The sequence below is a fragment of the Hyla sarda genome, chromosome 11 (genome assembly GCF_029499605.1).
Source record: "Hyla sarda isolate aHylSar1 chromosome 11, aHylSar1.hap1, whole genome shotgun sequence".
In the NCBI taxonomy this organism is placed as follows: Eukaryota; Metazoa; Chordata; class Amphibia; order Anura; family Hylidae; genus Hyla; species Hyla sarda.
The window spans coordinates 64,551,856-64,569,169 of NC_079199.1; the positions used below are offsets into that span (position 1 = coordinate 64,551,856).

At 45.0% G+C, this 17,314-nt stretch overlaps 1 protein-coding gene across 1 annotated transcript in view; it reads left to right on the plus strand.

Annotated features, from left to right (window-relative positions):
• Positions 1-15,283: 15,283 nt before the first annotated feature.
• The window catches only part of ERH (ERH mRNA splicing and mitosis factor), a 52,867-nt gene continuing 50,836 nt past the window's right edge, over positions 15,284-17,314 (plus strand). Inside the window, exon 1 of the mRNA XM_056546334.1 lies at positions 15,284-15,430. Within this exon, the coding sequence (XP_056402309.1) occupies positions 15,428-15,430 (3 nt within the window). The 5' untranslated portion in view covers positions 15,284-15,427. The remainder of the gene's footprint in view (positions 15,431-17,314) is intronic.

Here is a 17,314-nt window from a genome sequence, read left to right on the forward strand (position 1 = left end):
ACATACATCGAGTTGGGAGTTGTAGTTTTGGTTTAGGTCCACTGCAGAGCCATATGCTGCATCTGGGTATGCTGGGTGTTGTAGTTACTAACTGTAATTCCCTGTATTCCTTGACAAATCCTATGGCTCTGCAGCTGACACGAACCAAAACTACAACTCCCAGCATGTTAACACAATAACCTTAACTGTCCTACTATACAGTGCAACATGCTGCAACACCCACACAACCATAGGCTGTATCAGGGCATGCTGGGTGTTGTAGTTATCTAGTAACTAAATGCAACTTCCAGCATTTTCTGACACATAAATTAGAGTAAATAAAAGGCAGCACATAAACTGGAGAAGCAGAACCCCCCCCCCCCCCCAGTAACACAGCACTGTTCAGTGTTATCCAATCAAAAGACTCCATATATAAGTCCCTATGAAGACTGAAAAATAGTGATTAAAGTATTTTAAGAAGTGCGTATATATGTGAATAAGCCCCTTTCCTAATAAAAGTTCCGATAAAAACTACAGATCATGCCACACAAGATTACCCTCATCCCTGTATATGGAAAAATTGGAGTTATAAGGGTCAGATGGGGGGGCAATTTTCTGGCCTTGCCTCGGGCGTAAAAGGAGCTAGCTACAGCTCTCCCGCCGCTAATAGCCTGGCATGCTGCGATCGCCAGGGCCACTATTAAACCATGATTAGATCACCGCTGTTAAAGTTGACAGCAGTGTCTAAAGGAATCCTATATCCATCCCTGGTGGTCTAGTGGGGTGAATCGTACTATTTTGGTTGAAATTATTTTATCTACCAGGATAAGTGGATTTTCTTGAGGGGGCAAGTAGATTGTGTTTCGCTTTAGTCCCTTGGACAAGTAGTTTTTTTTTTTTTTACATTTCCACACCCCTGTAGATAGCCCTCTATGCTCACCCACAGCCCCCCCAACACTTTTAATATACTGTACATATGTCCCCTCACATCGTTCATTTTTAAATTCCCTGCTGGGATCCCTGATTGGCTCCCCAGTATTGACCATTCAGGGCTCCCAGCGGGGAATTTGAAAATGAAAGAGAAAAATACATTGTGATCGCAGGGTTGCGGAACTTGCCGCCCGCTTCCCTGCTTAATAACTTATGATCGGATTGGGCCTCAAAAGTGAGACGTGGTGCGATCAATCCCTCAGCCCCTGTACTACAACCCCCATCATGGAACAGAGTCTGATCCATGATGGTGGTTGTAGTACAAACACTAATGTTGCCTCCCCAGCTGTCTGCAGACTCCCGCAGCCAGGGATTTACTACTCCCATCAAAGAAACAAGTCTTTTTCCATGATGGGAGTAGTAGTAGTCCCGGCTGTGGGAGTCTGTAAGCAGAGGTGTTAGAACAGGTCTTAATAGCACGTAGCAAGGGACTAAACTGTAGGAGGGTTCTGCTGATGTTTTCAAAAGGTTGCCTCTACCCTGGTCTATATTTGCGCATTTTTTGAATGATATGCGCCGATTAATGCACTTTATTTAAAAAGGCAAATATAGTAAATATCTTCCACTGCCTATGTCAAAACAGAATTCTGCTTCTCCCAGTATTTTTTGTTAAAATGGCATATATGAAAAAGGCGCAAAAAATTGCGCAAATAGCAAAAAATGCGCAACTATGCGCCTTTTCACAGCAAGAACAAAGACGGGAACAGCTTGATAAATCTCCCCCTATGGGTGGAATATCATGTTTACACATGCCAAGTAACACATTTGACCTATTTCTGATAAGAATATGGCTATAAATATTTTTACATGGGGATTATGGGAGGAATATCATGGTTACACATGAAAAGGAACACAATTTACCTATTTATGATAAGAATATGGCTATAAATATTTTTTTTACATGGGGATTATGAGTGGAATATTATGGTAAAACATGCGAAGAAATAACTGTATACATTGAGGTGCAGCCCGTCCCTACGGTATAGCCGGTAACCGACAGCGAAGTCAGCCCAGTTCTCCATGAACCCAAACCTCTCCTTACTACACCAGCTTCTGAGCCACTTGTTTATCTCCCTAATCTCCTGCTGTCTCTCTGGTGTGGCTCGTGGTACAGGTAATATTTCAGAAAATACTACCTTGGAGGTCCTTGCCTTAAGCTTGCAGCCTAAGTCCCTGAAATAATTTTTAAGGACACTCCACCTACCTCTTACTTTGTCATTGGTGCCAATATGTACCATTACTGCTGGGTCTTCTCCAGCCCCACCCAGCAACCTGTCAACCCGATCTGCGATGTACCAAACTCAAGCGCCAGGAAGATAACAAACTGTTCGGCGATCCCGGTCTTTGTGACAGATCGCCCTGTCTGTCCCCCTAATAATTGAGTCCTCCACTACCAGTACCTGTCTGGCCTGCCCTGCACTCCTCCCTCCCTCCTTACTGGAGCAGACACCCCCCTGGCGGTCAGAGACAGAGTCTTGCTGCAGTACCGCTAGCTCTGAAATGGCATCCCCCTTATCTGCCAACCGGGCAAACTTGTTGGGGTGTGCCAGTTCAGGACTAGCCTCCCTGACACTTTTCCTTCTACCCCGTTTTCTAACTGTAACCCAGCTAACTGCCTGACTGTCCTGCACCTCCGTCCCACTATCCTCCCCCACCTCTACCCCAGAGAGTACTTGCTCAGTGAGCAGGAGACTCCTCTCCGGGTTGTCAATGCATCTCAGTGTTGCCAGTTGCTCCTCTATATCCAGGATCTGGGCTTCCAAATGAACAACTCGCACACATCTCACACAACAATATGCACCCTCAAACTGCTGTTCAAGGATTGCATACATATTGCAAGATGCACATTGGACTGCATTTTCCAACATGGAGGCCATACTAGATTTGGGGATAGAAAAAATTTACAGAAAAGAAAAAAAAAATGAAATATTTCAATTTAACCCCTTCATGACCCAGCCCATTTTCACCTTCAGGACTTGGGCATTTTTTGAAAATCTGACCACTGTCACTTTAAACATTAATAACTCTGGAATGCTTTTACTTATCATTCTGATTCCGAGATTGTTTTTTCATGACATATTCTACTTTATGTTATTGGTAAAATTTCACTGATATTTGCATCCTTTCTTGGAAAAAAAACTAAAAATTTCATGAAAATTTTGAAAATTTTGAATTTTCCTAACTTTGAAAATCTCTGCTTGAAAGGAAAATGGATATTCCAAATAAATTACATATTGATTCACATATACAATATGTCTACTTTATGTTTGCATCACAAAGTTGACAAGTTTTTACTTTTGAAAGACATCAGAGGGCTTCAAAGTTCAGCAGCAATTTTCCAATTTTTCACAAAATTTGATTTTTTCAGGGACCAGTTCTGTTTAGAAGTTGATTTGAGGGGCCTTCTTATTAGAAATACCCCATAAATGACACCATTATAAAAACTGCACCCCTCAAAGTATTCAAAATGACATTCAAAAGGTTTGTTAACCCTTTTGGTGTTTCACAGGAATAGCCGCAAGTTGAAGGAGAAAATTCAAAATCTTCATTTTTTACACTCGCATGTTCTTGTAAACCCAGTTTTTGCATTTTTACAAGGGGTAAAAAGAGAGAAATTTTCTTAAAATGTGTAACCCAATTTCTCGAGTAAGGAAATACCTCATATGTGTATGTCAAGTGTTCGGCGGGCGCAGTAGAGGGCTCATAAGGGAAGGAGCGACAGTGGCATTTTGGAGAGTGAGTTTTTCTGAAATGGTTTTTGGGGGGCATGTCACATTTAGGAAGCCCCTATGGTGCCAGAACAGCAAAAAAAAACACATGGCATACCATTTTGGAAACTAGACCCCTTGAGGAACGTAACAAGGAATAATGTGAGCCTTAATACCCCACAGGGGTTTCACGACTTTTGCATATGTAAAAAAAATTTTTTTTTTTCACAAAAATGTGTGTTTCCCCCCAAATTTCCCATTTTTGCAAGGGTTAATAGCATAAAATACCCACCAAAATTTGTAACCCCATCTCTTATGAGTATGGAGGTACCCCATAAGTTGACCTGAAGCGCACTTAGGGCGAACTACAATGCTCAGAAGAGAAGGAGTCATATTTGGCTTTTTGAGAGCAAATTTTGCTCGGGGGGCATGTTGCATTTAGGAAGCCCCTATGGTGCCAGAACAGCAAAAAAAAAACACATGGCATACCATTTTGGAAACTAGACCCCTTGAGGAACGTAACAAGGAATAAAGTGAGCCTTAATACCCCACAGGGGTTTCACGACTTTTGCATATGTAAAAAAAATATATTTTTTTTTCACTAAAATGTGTGTTTCCCCCCAAATTTCACATTTTTGCAAGGGTTAATAGCAGAAAATACCCCCCAAAATTTGTAACCCCATCTCTTCTGAGTATGGAGGTACCCCATAAGTTGACCTGAAGCGCACTTAGGGCGAACTACAATGCTCAGAAGAGAAGGAGTCATATTTGGCTTTTTGAGAGCAAATTTTGCTCGGGGGGCATGTTGCATTTAGGAAGCCCCTATGGTGCGAGAACAGCAAAAAAAAAACACATGGCATACCATTTTGGAACCTAGACCCCTTGAGGAACGTAACAAGGAATAAATTGAGCCTTAATACCTCACAGGGGTTTCACGACTTTTGCATATGTAAAAAAAATATATATTTTTTTCACTAAAATGTGTGTTTCCCCCCAAATTTCACATTTTTGCAAGGGTTAATAGCATAAAATACCACCCAAAATTTGTAACCCCATCTCTTCTGAGTATGGAGGTACCCCATAAGTGGACGTCAAATGCACTGCAGGAGCGCTACAATGCTCAGAAGAGAAAGAGCCACATTTGCTAATTTTGCTGAAATGGGGGGGGGGGGGGGGGCATGTCACATTTACTGCCAGAAAAGCAAAAAAAAAAAAAAATTACATTTGTAAATACATTTCTTTGGAAAAAGGACATACCTCATATCTGGGCATAAAACAGATCTCCGGGTGCACACTGGTCACGGAGGAACAGGAGGGCAGTCAGGGGCCTTGAGCTTCTGCCTATGGAGCCAGAACAGTGGGACCCCCCCCTCAAGGGGCATTACATGGGGTACACTAATAACTAACAAGGGGTACAGTGGGACATAAAAGGATAAAACAGGTTATGTTCCCAGAATGATGACCCAGAGCATAGCCAAAACTAAAAAATATGCCCACCCCAAACCCTATGCTCTGAATCATCATTCTGGGAATGTGATGTGTGTGGCCGTCCCTAACCTGTTGCCTCAAATGCGCAACCCCCTCAGGTGGAGATAGAGAGCGCTGCGCATTTGAGGCAACATAAAAAGTCCCCGATGATAGTGACTCAGTGACCCATGACCCAGAGAAAAAAATACCCCCAGAGGTCATTTTTTTATTTTTTTTTTTAATGAGAGTTTTTTGGGCAATTTAGTGGTTTTATGGGGTTAAAACTTGGAATGTACTCTGGACTTGGTACATTGGGGTCAAATTATGGAAAATTAAAATGAAAAGGGAAAATTTAGTACTGCATGGAAGTGTGATTGTCACGATGCCGGCTGGCAGGAGGTGGATCCTCTGTGCCAGAGAGGGAGTGGCGTGGACCGTGCTAGTGGACCGGTTCTAAGTCACTACTGGTTTTCACCAGAGCCCGCCGCAAAGCGGGATGGTCTTGCTGCGGCGGTAGTGACCAGGTCGTATCCTCTAGCAACGGCTCAACCTCTCTGGCTGCTGAAGATAGGCGCGGTACAAGGGAGTAGACAGAAGCAAGGTCGGACGTAGCAGAAGGTCGGGGCAGGCAGCAAGGTTCGTAGTCAGGGTGGATAGCAGAAGTTCTGGTACACAGGCTTAGGACACACAAAACGCTTTCACTAGGCACAAGGGCAACAAGATCCGGCAAGGGAGTGCATGGGAGGAGGTCAGATATAGTCAGGGACCAGGTGGAAGCCAATTAAGCTAATGCCAGGTGCACTGGCCCTTTAAGTCTCAGGGAGCTGGCGCGCGCGCGCCCTAGAGAGCGGAGCCGCGCGCGCCAGCACATGACAGCAGGGGACGGGAACGGGTAAGTGACCTGGGATGCGATTCGCGAGCGGGCGCGTCCCGCTGTGCGAATCGCATCCCCGACGGCCATGACAGTGCAGCGCTCCCGGTCAGCGGGACCGACCGGGGCGCTGCGGAGAGAGAGACGCCGTACGCGCTCCGGGGAGGAGCGGGGACCCGGAGCGCTAGGCGTAACAGTGATACTCCCTGAAGCAGTTTTTAATGCAGAGGCCCGGATGATCAGGGCAAGTGTCACATTGATAGGTGGTGTCCTTCCGTATCCCCCTCCTGTTACACACTCTGCATTTTTTCTGGGATCGTCCCTTCTTTCCAGTGTGGGGGACCTCACCTGGAAAGTGTTGGCCTGGGACGATCCTGGCACCTATTACTCCAGTTCCTTCTGAACTCCGGCCTGCTCTTTCCCGGTCAGCAAAGATCAGGACCTTTAGGACTTCTTCTTGGAACTGAAGGTATGTCCCTGTGTTGCCAGCGTTCTGGTACAGTACAAAAGAGTTGTACATGGCAACCTGTACCAAGTAGACCGCAACTTTCTTGTACCATACACGTGTTTTCCGCATGGCGTTATATGGCTTCAGGATTTGATCAGAAAGATCAACTCCCCCCATATACCGATTGTAGTCCAGAATACAATCGGGCTTGAGGACCGTTGTTGTGGTACCTCGCACAGGGACAGGTGAGCTGCCGTTACCATGAATAGTGGTCAGCATAAGGACATCCCTCTTATCCTTATACTTGACCAGCAACAGGTTTTCATGGGTAAGGGCACGGGACTCACCCTTGGGAATAGGTGTCTGAACAAAATTTAGAGGGAGGCCTCTCTGATTCTTCCGCACGGTCCCACAAGCGGACGTCGATCTGGCGGCAAGGGATGTGAAGAGAGGGATGCTGGTATAAAAGTTTGCACGTACACGTGGTAACCCTTATCCAGCAATGGGTACATAAGGTGCCAAACGATTTTCCCGCTAACACCCAGAGTGGGGGAACAATCTGGGGGTTCAATACGGGAATCTCGTCCCTCATACACCCTAAACTTGAGAGTGTACATGGAGGTACTCTCACAAAGTTTATATAGCTTCACGCCATATCACGCCCGCTTCGAGGGAATATACTGGCAGAAGATGAGTCTCCCCTTAAAACTGATGAGAGATTCATCTACAGAGAGCTCCCTAAGCGGTACATAGGCCTCCAAAAATTTGGCCCCAAAGTGATCGATGACCGGCCTCACTTTGTAAAGCCGGTCATAGGTGGGATCACTTCGGGGTGGACATGCCGCATTATCTGCATAATGCAGGCATTTCCGAATGGCCTCGAACCGCTTCCGTGCCATGGCCATATTGTACAGCGGGGTCTGGTATAGGACGTCCCCGCTCCAGTACTGCCTGACACTTGGCTTTTTGACCAGGCCCATGTGCAGCACGAGGCCCCAAAATGTCCTCATTTCGGCTGCACTGACGGCGTACCATTCATTGGACCTGGCCAAAAAAGAATCAGGGTGGTGGGCGATGAACTGCCTGGCGTACAGATTCGTCTGCTCCACCATGTGATTGACCAGGCTGTCACTGAAAAAATAACTGAAAAAGTCAAATTCAGTGAACCCAGCCGTGTCAATCCGGATTCCGGAGTCGCCAACAAACTCCTGAATCCGTGGCTGATAACCCTCTGGGGGTCTCCAGACAGGTTCACCGGAAGGGAGCTCCGGTAAAATTGCCTGGGGGGTCGGACTCCTAGTACGAGCGGCATCACCACTCGCACTAGTGCCAGCCACTGGGGCACTTTCATGGGGGGTGCGTGGCCTCGCCTGGCGGCGTCTCCGCCGCCGTGCAGGGGGCTCATCATCAGTACTAGATGATGAGGAGGACGATGAAGAACACAGGAATGTTGGAACTTCATCGTCCTCACTGACAGATTCGGAGTCGGAGGCAAGAAAAGCGTATGCCTCCGCTACCGAAAATGCCCGGCGAGCCATCGCCTTTTTCTACGGTGGCGGCGGGCGGTGGTGGGGGAGAGGGGTGGGAGGGGGTGTGTGTGGGGGGTGGCGGGGATGTATGTAGTGTGTGTGCTTGGTGTATACTATATATAACGGTGTGTGATTAGAAATTACACACCGTTATATGAACAAAAATAAACAGCTGCGGCCAAAAAAAATGGGGGGCCAAATGCAGCGCCCTGAATCCCTAATAGGGCCCGGGTCAAGCTAAAAAATCTCAGGCAGACCCTTGGGGACCTATTAGGGGGTCAGGGGGGGGATTTTTTTTTTTACTTTTATTTTACTGTTTTACACTATTTTTTCCTACCTTTCCCTGGGGGTTTTTCTGTCCCTGCTCTATGGGGGATCGTCGGTCCTGAGGGGGCTCCAATCCTCACAGGGGGGGGGGGGTCCCTGGCACCTTCGAGCAGCTTTGCCCGCTGACTGAACTCAGCTAACGGGCAGAGCTGCAAGAAGATGCAGTTAACCCCTCCCCCGCCGGCTGCTATTGGCTGGACGATCGTCCAGCCAATAGCAGCGCTCTTGGGGGGGTGACGAAATCGCAACCTCCCCATAGATACAGTGGGTGATAGGGGGTGTATTGTACACCCCCGATCACCTTGTATCTTCGGTTCAGCGGGTCACACGTGACCCGTATGACCCGAATCGCGGCAGATCGTTAGTGTGAATTCACCAACGATCTGCCGCGATCGCCGACATGGGGGGGTCTAATGACCCCCCTGGGCATTTGCGCGGGATGCCTGCTGAACGATATCAGCAGGCATCCCGGTCCGGTCCCCGCCCGGCGCGCGGTGGGGACTGAAATTCCCACGGGCGTATGGATACGCCCTGGGCCCTTAAGTACCAGGACGTCAAGGCGTATACATACGCCCTAGGTCCTTAAGTGGTTAAGGGGTTAATAACTCTGGGATGCTTTTACTGAACTTGATTCCGAGAATTTTTTTTTAAAAATTTTTTAAATGTTGCACTTTTCTAACTTTGAAGCTCTCTGCTTGTAAGGAAAATAGACATGCCAAATAAATTATATATTTATTCACGTACACAAAATGTCTACTTTATGTTTGCATCAGTAAGTTGACCTGTTTTTACTTTTTGAAGACATCAGAGGGCTTCAAAGTTTAGCATCAATTTTTCACGTAAATTTCAAAATCGGAATTTTTCAGGGACCAGTTAAATTTTGAAGTGAATTTGAGGGTATTTATGTTAGAAATCCCCCATAAATGACCCCATTATTAAAACTGCACCCCTCAAAGTATTCAAAATGACATTCAGAAAGTGTGTTAACCCTTTAGGTGTTTCACAGGAATAGCAGCAGTGGAGGAGAAAATTCAAAATCTTCATTTTTTATACTAACATGTTCTTGTAGACCCATTTTTAGAAGGGGTAATAGGAGAAAAAGCCCCACAAAATTTGTAACCCAATTTCTCTCGAGTAAAGAAATACCTCACTAAAATGCTGTTGTTACCCCAAATTTGTAATTTTCACAAGGGATAATAGGAGAAAATGCTCCTAAAATTTGTAACCCCATTTCTCTTGAGTAAGCAAAAACCTCAAATATGGATGTAAAGTACTACAGGGCTCAGAAGGGAAGGAGTGAGAATGGAATTTTGGAGAGAATGGGATTTTGGAGAGCAAATTTTATTGTAATGGTTTTTGGGGGCCATGTCGCATTTAGGAAGCCCCATGGTGCCAGAACAGCAAAAAACAAAAACAAAAAAACTACACCCCTCAAGGAACGTAACAAGGGGTACAGTGAGTCTTAACACCCTACAGGTCATTGATGAACTTTCGTTAAAGTGGGACATAAAAGTGACATTTTTTTTTTTTACTAAAATGCTGGTGTTACCCCCAAATTTTCCATTTTCACAAGGGGTAATAGGAGAAAAACCCCACAAAATTTGGAACACCATTTCTTTTGAGTATGGAAATACCCCATGTGGGTATAAAGTGCTCTGCGGGCACACTACAGGGTCCAGAAGAGAAGGAGCGCCATTAAGCTTTTGGAGAGAGAATTTCCATTGTGTGCTCTGCCAGAACAGTGAACTCCATTTTGGAAACTACACCCCTCACAGAATGTAATAAGGGATTCAGTGAACATTTACACCCACTGGCTTTTGACAGATCTTTGGAACAGTGGGCTGTGCAAATGAAAAATAGCATTTTTCATTTTCACTGACCACTGTTCAGAAAATCTGTCAAACACCTGTGGGGTGTAAATGCTTACTGCACCTCTTATTACATTCCATGAGGGGTATATTTTCCAAAATGAGGTCACATGTCTACTATTATGGCATCACTTGGGCTTTGTAAACGTACATGGCCTTCAATTCCAGCCAAATTCTGTCTCCAAAAGCCCAATGGCACTCCTTCTCCTCTGAGCCCTGTAGTGTGCCCTATTACCCCTTGTAAAAATGAATTTGGGGTAACACCAGCATTTTTGTAAAAAAAAATTAATTTTCACATCCAATTTTAACGAAAATTTGTAAAACCCCTGTGGGGTGTTAAGGCTCACTATACCCCTAGTTACATTCCTTGAGGGTGTAGCTTCCAAAATGGGGTCCCATGTGTTTTTTTTTTTGCATTTATGTCAGAACCGCTGTAACTATTAGCCACCCCTGTGCAAATCACCAATTTAGGCCTCAAATGTACATGGCGCACTTTCACTCCTGAGCCCTGTTGTGCACTTGCAGAGCACTTTACGTCCACATATAGTGTATTTCCGTACAAATTTTGGGGGTCATTTTTTCCTTTTACCTCTTGTGAAAATGAAAAGTATGGGGCAACACCAGCTTCTTAGTGTAAAAAAAAAAAAAAAAATGACACTAACATGCTGGTGTAGACCCCAACTTTACCTTTTCATGAGGGGTAAAAGGAGAAAAAGCCCCCCAAAATTTGTAACGCACTTTCTCCCGACTATGGAAATACCCCATATGTGGCCCTAAACTGTTGCCTTGAAATACAACAGGGCTCCCAAGTGAGAGAGCGCCATGCGCATTTGAGGTCTAAATATGGGATTTGCATAGGGGTGGACCCAGATGCAAGTATTACAATTGCCTATACCAAAAATACCTTACGGCAGTGTTTTCCAAACAAGATGCCTCCAGCTGTTGCAAAACTCCCAGCATGCCTGGACAGTCAATGGTTGTCCGGCAATACTGGGAGTTGTTGTTTTGCAACAGCTGGAGGCTCCGTTTTGGAAACAGTGCCGAGACGTAAGGGTGTGTGTATATGTAGTGTCTTACTCTTATTTTGTGTCAGTGTAGTGTAGTGTTTTTAGGGTACATTCACACGGGCGGGAGTTCACAGCGAGTTTCCCGAAGGGAAAATTTTCCACAGCTCAAGCTTGAAGTGCCTCCAGCTGTTGCAAGCCTACAACTCCCAGCATGCACTGACAGACCGTGAATGCTGGGAGTTGTAGTTATGCTGGAGGCACACTGGTTGGGAAATACTGAGTTAGTGACAGGCTACCACAGTGTTTCCACACCATTGTATCTCCAGCTGTTGCAAAACTACAACTCCCAGCATCCACGGTCTGTCAGTGCATGCTGGGAGTTGTAGTTTTGCAACGGCTGGAGGCACACTGGTTGCGAAACACGGAGTTAGGTAGCAAACCCTAACCCAGTGTTTCGCATCCAGTGTGCCTTCAGCTGTTGCATAACTACAACTCCCAGCATGCACAGACTGCCAAAGGGCATGCTGGGAGTTGTAGTTGTGCCTCCAGCTGTTGCATAACTACAACTCCCAGCATGCCCTTTGGCTCTGCATGCTGAGAGTTGTATTATACAACAGCTGGAGGTACACAGCCCTCACCTCCAGCTGTTGGAGGTACACAGAATTCACCTCCAGCAGTGATGAGCGGCATAGGCCATATTTGAATTTGCGATATTATGCAAATATATATATATGAATATTTGTCCTATATTCGCAAATTTTGCATATTTGTTCACTTTTTTTCATGCACATGCGCGAGTATATCTTTCAACTAACTACTTTCCTATTGGTCTGAATTGACATGGGTTGTCCCAGGACCCCCCAGGGGTTTGCATGGGGTGTCTGCTGAATGATTTCAGCAGGAGGTGAGTGCCAAACACTGCCCGGTTACCGGCGGTGAACAAATACGCCGAAGGCATACAGGTACGCCCACCCTTGTCCAGCTCCTCTTCTATGATGGGTGCTCAGATAGCTGCCAGGACCCGTGCCTAATGCCGGACATCACCGATCGTGGTGATGCCCAGCATTAACCCCTAAGATGCCATGATCAAAGTTGATTGCGGCATCTAAAATACAAAAAAATAAGGCTTTGTGGCAGCCCAGCGGAGCTGATCAGGATCACTGCGGTAAAACTGCAGAGTCCCGATCAGCTGAGAGGACGGTGGGAGGGCCCTTATCTGCCTCCTCGCCATCCAATCTGTCCCTCGATGCTCCAGTCAGCCATGGCAGGCTGGAGCAGTAGAGAGCACAGATAACACTGATCTATGCTATGGCATAGCATTGAACAGTGTATGCAATCTAATGATTGCATGTTATAGTTCCCTATGGGGACTATAAAATAGTGTAAAAAAAAATGTTAATTAATGTGATTTAACCCCTTCCCTAATAAAAGTGTGAAAATCACCCCCTTTTCCCATTTAAAAAAAAATATATGTAAAAAAAATTTATACATAAACTTATGTGGTATCGCCGCATGCGTAAATGTCCGAACTATAAAAATATATTGTTACTTTAACCATATGGTCCATGGCGTATACGTAAAAAAAATACCAAAGTCCAGAATTGCGTATTTTTGGTCAATTTGTACAAAAAGTCCAATCAAAACACAAATGGTACCGATAAAAAGAGATCACAGCGCAAAAAATGCACACTTGTATACCGAAAAATAAGTTATAGAGGACAGAAAAGGACAATTTTATGCACATTACCGTATGCGGAAAAATAAAAAAAGTTATAGAGGTCAGAAAAGGAAATGTTTTTGTACCAAAAGTTATAATAATAAAAAAAAAAAAAGAAAATCAAACTTATATAAGTGGATATCATTTTAATCGTATGGACCTACAGAATAAAGATAAGGTGTCATTTTTACCGAAAAGGGCACTGCATGGAATTAAAAGCCCCTAAAAGTAAGAAAATTTTTTTTTGTTTCGCCATAGATTTTGTGGGCGAAATGCCTGATGCCATTACAAATAGCAAATTTTTAACACAGCTACGACTATGGAGCAGAAAAGTCACAGAGAAGAGGAGGCCAAACCTCCCAACTTTTGCTGAGAGCAAAGAGGGACAAGCCACCCCCCTGACAACACTCACGGCCCTCCCCTAACCACGTCCTCAGTCATGCCTGCACCTTCAGAATGGGAATACCAGAAATAATTTTGTCAGTCTGTCACCTAAGTTTTGGAGGACCTCCTATACTGACAGATTGACAACAACCCCCATCATTACCACTACAGACCATATAAGTGATTACATGCAGTTATATCAGATGACTGACAACGATCCCCATCATTACTACTATAGACCATATAAGTGATTACATACAGTTATATCAGGTTACTGACAAAAACCCCCATCATTACCACTACAGACCATATAAACAATTACATACAGTTATATCAGCCATTCACTTTACTTTTTCTTCTCCAGCTTAGACTGCCATGATGATTTCTTCTGGCTACGACTCCACTCCGGAGCTCATGGTGGGGGAAAAAATTTAACAATGCCCCCCCCCCCTTAGTAGAATGGGTAGCAGATGTCCCCCACTTTAGGTAGGCAGCAGATGTGCCCACATTAGGTTGGAAGCAGATGTCCCCCACATTAGTTTGGCAGCAGATGTCCCCCACATCAGGTAGACAGCAGATGTCCCCCACATTAGGTAGGCAGCAGATGTCTCCTTCATGGTAGATTCCACCCCCCCCAATAGTAGGTGGCAGATTCCCCATAATGGGCAGCAGTACACCAATAGTAGGTGGCAGTACCCCCATAGTAGGCGGCAATTTTCCCCATAATAGGTGGTTGTGTCCACCATAGTAGGCAGTGGTTTCCCCCATAGTAGGCAGCAGTTTCCCCCATAGTAGGTGGCAGTGTCACTTTCAGTAGCTGGCAGTGTCCTCCCCACAGTAGGCAGCAGTGTCCCCCCACATTAGACTGAAGAAGACTCCAAAGATTGTCGGCACTCGCCACGTCTTCAAGTTTCTTTCTTTATTGATACTCACATATCCATTACATAGTGAGGAGGGCATACAGAGGGGGGGGGGGGGGGGGTACCACAAGGTGACAGGACTGTTTCACACTATAGCATGCTTCAAGTGGCCTCCCCCCACATTAGGCAGCAGCAGAGTTCCCCACATTAGGCAGCAACAGAATCCCCCCCTTTCAGGCAGCAGCAGAGTCCCCCTTTTTGGCAGCAGTAAAGTCCCACTTTTAGGCAGCAGCAGAGTCCCTCCCCCCCAATTAGGCAGCAGCCGAGTCCTCCCTTTTAGGTAGCAGCAGAGCCCCCCCATGGTTGACAGTGGCAGTTCTCTCCCCCTCCCCGATACTTACCTACTGTGACTCCTCTGTCTTCTTCCCAGTGGCTCCCTCAGCACGTCCTCTTCTTCTTCCTCTGCGCTCCGGTGTCTGATGACAACACTTGTGCGCCGGAGCCAATGGCTCTTCACCCTGTCAAACTTCCCACTGAGCGCCATATTTAACTGTAGATGCCTCATTAGGAGGCATTTACAGTTAAATGCGGGACATGTGGGGGCTGTTCTGAGACAGCGGGACATCACCCCAAAAGCGGGAATGTCCCGCCGGAACGGTTGGGAGGTATGGAGTAGGTAGTGTTACTAAGTGTTGTTCTGAAATTATTTATTGGTTTTCGCTTGTGTGTGCTAAAAAAGTGGTATTCTAAAGTGATGTATTGTTTTTTGCTTATGTGAGCCAAATTTATCAACCTCCTGTGATAGTATGATAAATATGTCACAAAGAAGCAAAACTAAAGTAATGAAATGAACCCCCCCCCCCTGAAAAAAAAAAAATATATATATATGAAAAAAAATTCAAGTGTAATTTTTTTCTTTTTTCAATTTGGTTTCACAATTTTTTAAGGGGGTCAATTCTGACTGCCTCTGTTGTGGGTATATAAGAGAAAAAGAGGGCAGCGCCCCAACAAAGACCCGGCATCCTAATGATAAACTGTAAGATGTACATCCAACAAACTCCATGACTGTAAACACAGCAACAACGTCTGAAAAACAGTAAAATATCGCGAGATTCATTGAAATCCCGGTGTCCGCGTACGTCCTCAGATACGCCTTGCGTGTGAGGTCATTTCCGGCTTGCCTCACTACATACAGCCTCGTTTTTGCTGAACCTGCAAGTAGTCCTTCCGGGCGCATTTACGGTTGGTTTCTGTTTGCTGCATTGCTTGAGAATGGTGAGTATGGTGGCGTCGGCGTGTGTTATACTTTATAATGCATCTGTATTGCTGTGTTATTTCCTCAGACTCAGCGTCATAGAAGTGCGTGCTCTATCTATATGTATTGAGCGGGCGCCTACTGTGGCTTTTATTGGTCATGAGCTCGTACTGGTATGCCATAACTAGTGTGCTCATTTGGAGCCGATGAACAAATGTTCATGAACTCACTTTATGCTTATGGGTGTATTGCATATGAATAATACAGAAAAAAGGGTTTTGGGAGTTCAACATGGATCAAGAAAATATCCCAACCGAGTATACTGTTACACACTACCCTATAGGCGAGATTTATCAAAACCTGCGCAGAAGAAAAGTTGCCCATAGCAACCAATCAGACTTCTTCTTTCGTTTTTAACCCCTTAGGGATGCAGGGTTTTTCCACTTTTGCATTTTAATTTTTTTTTCCTCATCACCTTCTAAAAATCATAACAATTTCAATTTTGTGCAAAAAATTCCATATGATGGCTTATTTTTTGTGTGCCACCAATTCTACTTTGCAGTGACCTTAGTCATTTTACCCAAAAATCCACGGCAAAACGGAAAACATTCATTGTGTGACAAATTTGAAGAGAATTTCATTTTGTAACTTCTGGGCTTCTGTTTCTGCGCATTGCATTTTTCGGTAAAAATAACACCTTATCTTCTGTAGGTCCATATGGTTAAAATGATACCCTACATATATAGGTTGGATATTGTTGTACTTTGGAAAAAAAATCATGACTACATGCAGGAATTTTTTATTTCTCATCTAACCCCTATCACTATTTTTTTTATTTTTATGCCGTGTACGAGCTGGTATGAGGACTCATTTTTTGCGCCGTGTTCTGAAGTTTTTATCGGTACCATTTTTGTATTGATCTGACTTTTTGATCGCTTTTTATTCAATTTTTTTCATGATATAAAAAGTGACCAAAAATACGCAATTTTGGACTTTGGAATTTTTTTTTTTCATGTACGCCATTGACCATGCGATTAAATTAACAATTTTTTTATAGTTCGGACATTTCAGCATGTGGCGATACCACGTTTTTAGTCAACTGAGCTGCTGGGAAGCCTTTACTTTCAGTCGCGGCGGTCAACTTTGATCGCCGCGTCTGAAGGGTGAATAGTGCGCAGCACAACGATCGGTGCCGCGCGCTGTTAGCCCAGGGTCCCGGCTATAAATAGCAGCCGGGACTGACCCGGTTTGACCCCGTTTTAAACACTGTGATAGGACGTACAGGTACATCCTTAAGAGGTTAAAAAGACAAATGAGAAATGAAAGAAATCTGGTTGCTATGGGCAACTTTTCCTCTGCACAGGTTTTGATAAATCTCCCCGTGTGTCAAATTATACCTACAACAACAATACTATACAGTCCTATGTTGAGAATAGAAGAGGAATGAAGGAAAGGATATACTAGGGGTCCTCAAACTTTTTAAACCGGGGGGGGGGGGGGGCAGTTCAGTGTCCCGTTGGAGGGCCAGACAATAGATAATAAAAAAAAACTAACAAATTACTGTGCACACCTTATTAGTGAATTACCCCTTTTAAGTATGCAGCACAGTCTATGGCTATAGCAGTAGGTCTCGGGACCAGTGGTCGAAGCACCGAAGATGACGTGCCGCTGGTCCCTTACCAAGCTGGCCAGCGCGCGTCTTCCTCCTTTTCTGTCCTCGGCGTCTTCGTTTCCATGGGCGCATGCACGGGATGTCAGAGGCGGCCCTGCGTGTGTAAACTTAAGGCGGGGCCGCAGGGAGTTAATAGTGATGGGGGCATAGGTGTGGAAATAAATGTAAAAAAAAAACTACATGTCCAAGGGACTAGAGCGGAACACTATCTACTTGTCCCTCAAGAAAATCC